This window comes from Etheostoma cragini, chromosome 11, assembly GCF_013103735.1.
Source record: "Etheostoma cragini isolate CJK2018 chromosome 11, CSU_Ecrag_1.0, whole genome shotgun sequence".
In the NCBI taxonomy this organism is placed as follows: domain Eukaryota; kingdom Metazoa; phylum Chordata; class Actinopteri; order Perciformes; family Percidae; genus Etheostoma; species Etheostoma cragini.
The window spans coordinates 16870917-16872247 of record NC_048417.1 but is presented as its reverse complement, the minus strand read 5'-3'; the positions used below and the strand labels follow the sequence as shown (position 1 = coordinate 16872247).

Sequence of the window (1331 nt, the reverse complement as noted above, 5' to 3'; positions counted from 1 at the left end):
TCAATAATATAAGCTCTCTCAACCCCAGATCTATGAGAGGATTGCATTTCTCTTTTTGGAAGTAATAGGGCCCCATGGCAACATTTCTAATCATGTTTATGTTGGATCAGTGTTGTCTATTATCATCCAAAGGGATTTAAATCAGGTTTTTATTTTAATCTGCATTTCATTTCCCATGGGCTTTTTTAATTTAGATAACTCTTCCTTGTTCTGTTCCCTCTGCAGGTGATTTTCAACATTCAGACCAACCAGTGTGTTAGGACGCACCCCACTCATTGACACTGGGTAGCCCATGCACATGCACGACACTATGGGTAGCTCCCCCGAGGTGCTCTCATGGACTTCCTGCCCCAGTCTGCTGGTGGGCAAGCTGAAGGAGGAGCTCAAACTTACCGTGGTTGGGGATGCCATGAAGAAATCAAACTTGCCCAACTCCCAACCTCAGCCTCCTCAGGCCCCTCCATCAAATTTACCACCTCAGATCATCACAGACCTGGCTCCACTGACACAACTGCCGGTTCCCCTGCAGACGCTGCAGATGCCCGGCCAAGACGAAGACTCAATGCTGGGGGGTATAACTCCCCCAAACACAGTCTTGAGTGTGGACTCAACACGGAGCGAGGGTGGGCACTTTGACAACAGCGTACTCCAGCTGCAGGAGCAGGACCATGAAGAAGTCGGATCGCCAGTATCTTGTGAGCATGGCGGGTGTGGCAGTGGGATGGAGGAGCAGATGGGAGAAGGGGACTGTCCCATACACCACAATGTAGAGGGGAGGCAGAGCCACCCCCATCACCCGGATGACATCAAGCTGCACTTCCACAGAGCAGGGCCTGGGTCGGGAGGGTTCTTAGAAGGGCTGTTTGGCTGTCTTCGGCCTGTCTGGAATATCATAGGGAAGACGTACTCGACAGAATACAAGCTACAACAGCAAGGTTAGTTTTGGGTTTCCCCTTTCTGCATGGAATCAATTTAGGAAACTAATTGCTCACTGTTGAAATGTCTCTTTAAGGTTTCTTAAAAAAAACCTTAAGATTCCCTTCCGTTTCTCCTGATGTAGTCTGAAACTGTAATTAAATAGCCAAGCCCAGTTGAGCCATATTGCTGTAGTGGGCGAAGCTATACAGCTGTCAGTTTGAATAGAGGTCATGGTTAAGGTAGACTGACCTTGCTGCCAGGGTGTCTGTACCGGCTGGACACTGTGGCTGCAAGATACGAGTCAAGGTCAGACAGAACTGGGCTGGCTCTTGTGGTTGCTCTTGTCCAATTGTATTTTTTATATATATATATATATATATATATATATATATATATATATACTGTATCTATAC

General features: G+C 47.2%; 1 protein-coding gene across 1 annotated transcript in view; it reads left to right on the top strand.

Moving 5' to 3' along the window:
* Window positions 1–225: 225 nt before the first annotated feature.
* si:ch211-45c16.2 (mitogen-activated protein kinase kinase kinase 13) overlaps window positions 226–1331 on the top strand; it is a 9101-nt gene continuing 7995 nt past the window's right edge. The window contains exon 1 of the mRNA XM_034886062.1: window positions 226–935. Within this exon, the coding sequence (XP_034741953.1) occupies window positions 293–935 (643 nt within the window). The 5' untranslated portion in view covers window positions 226–292. The remainder of the gene's footprint in view (window positions 936–1331) is intronic.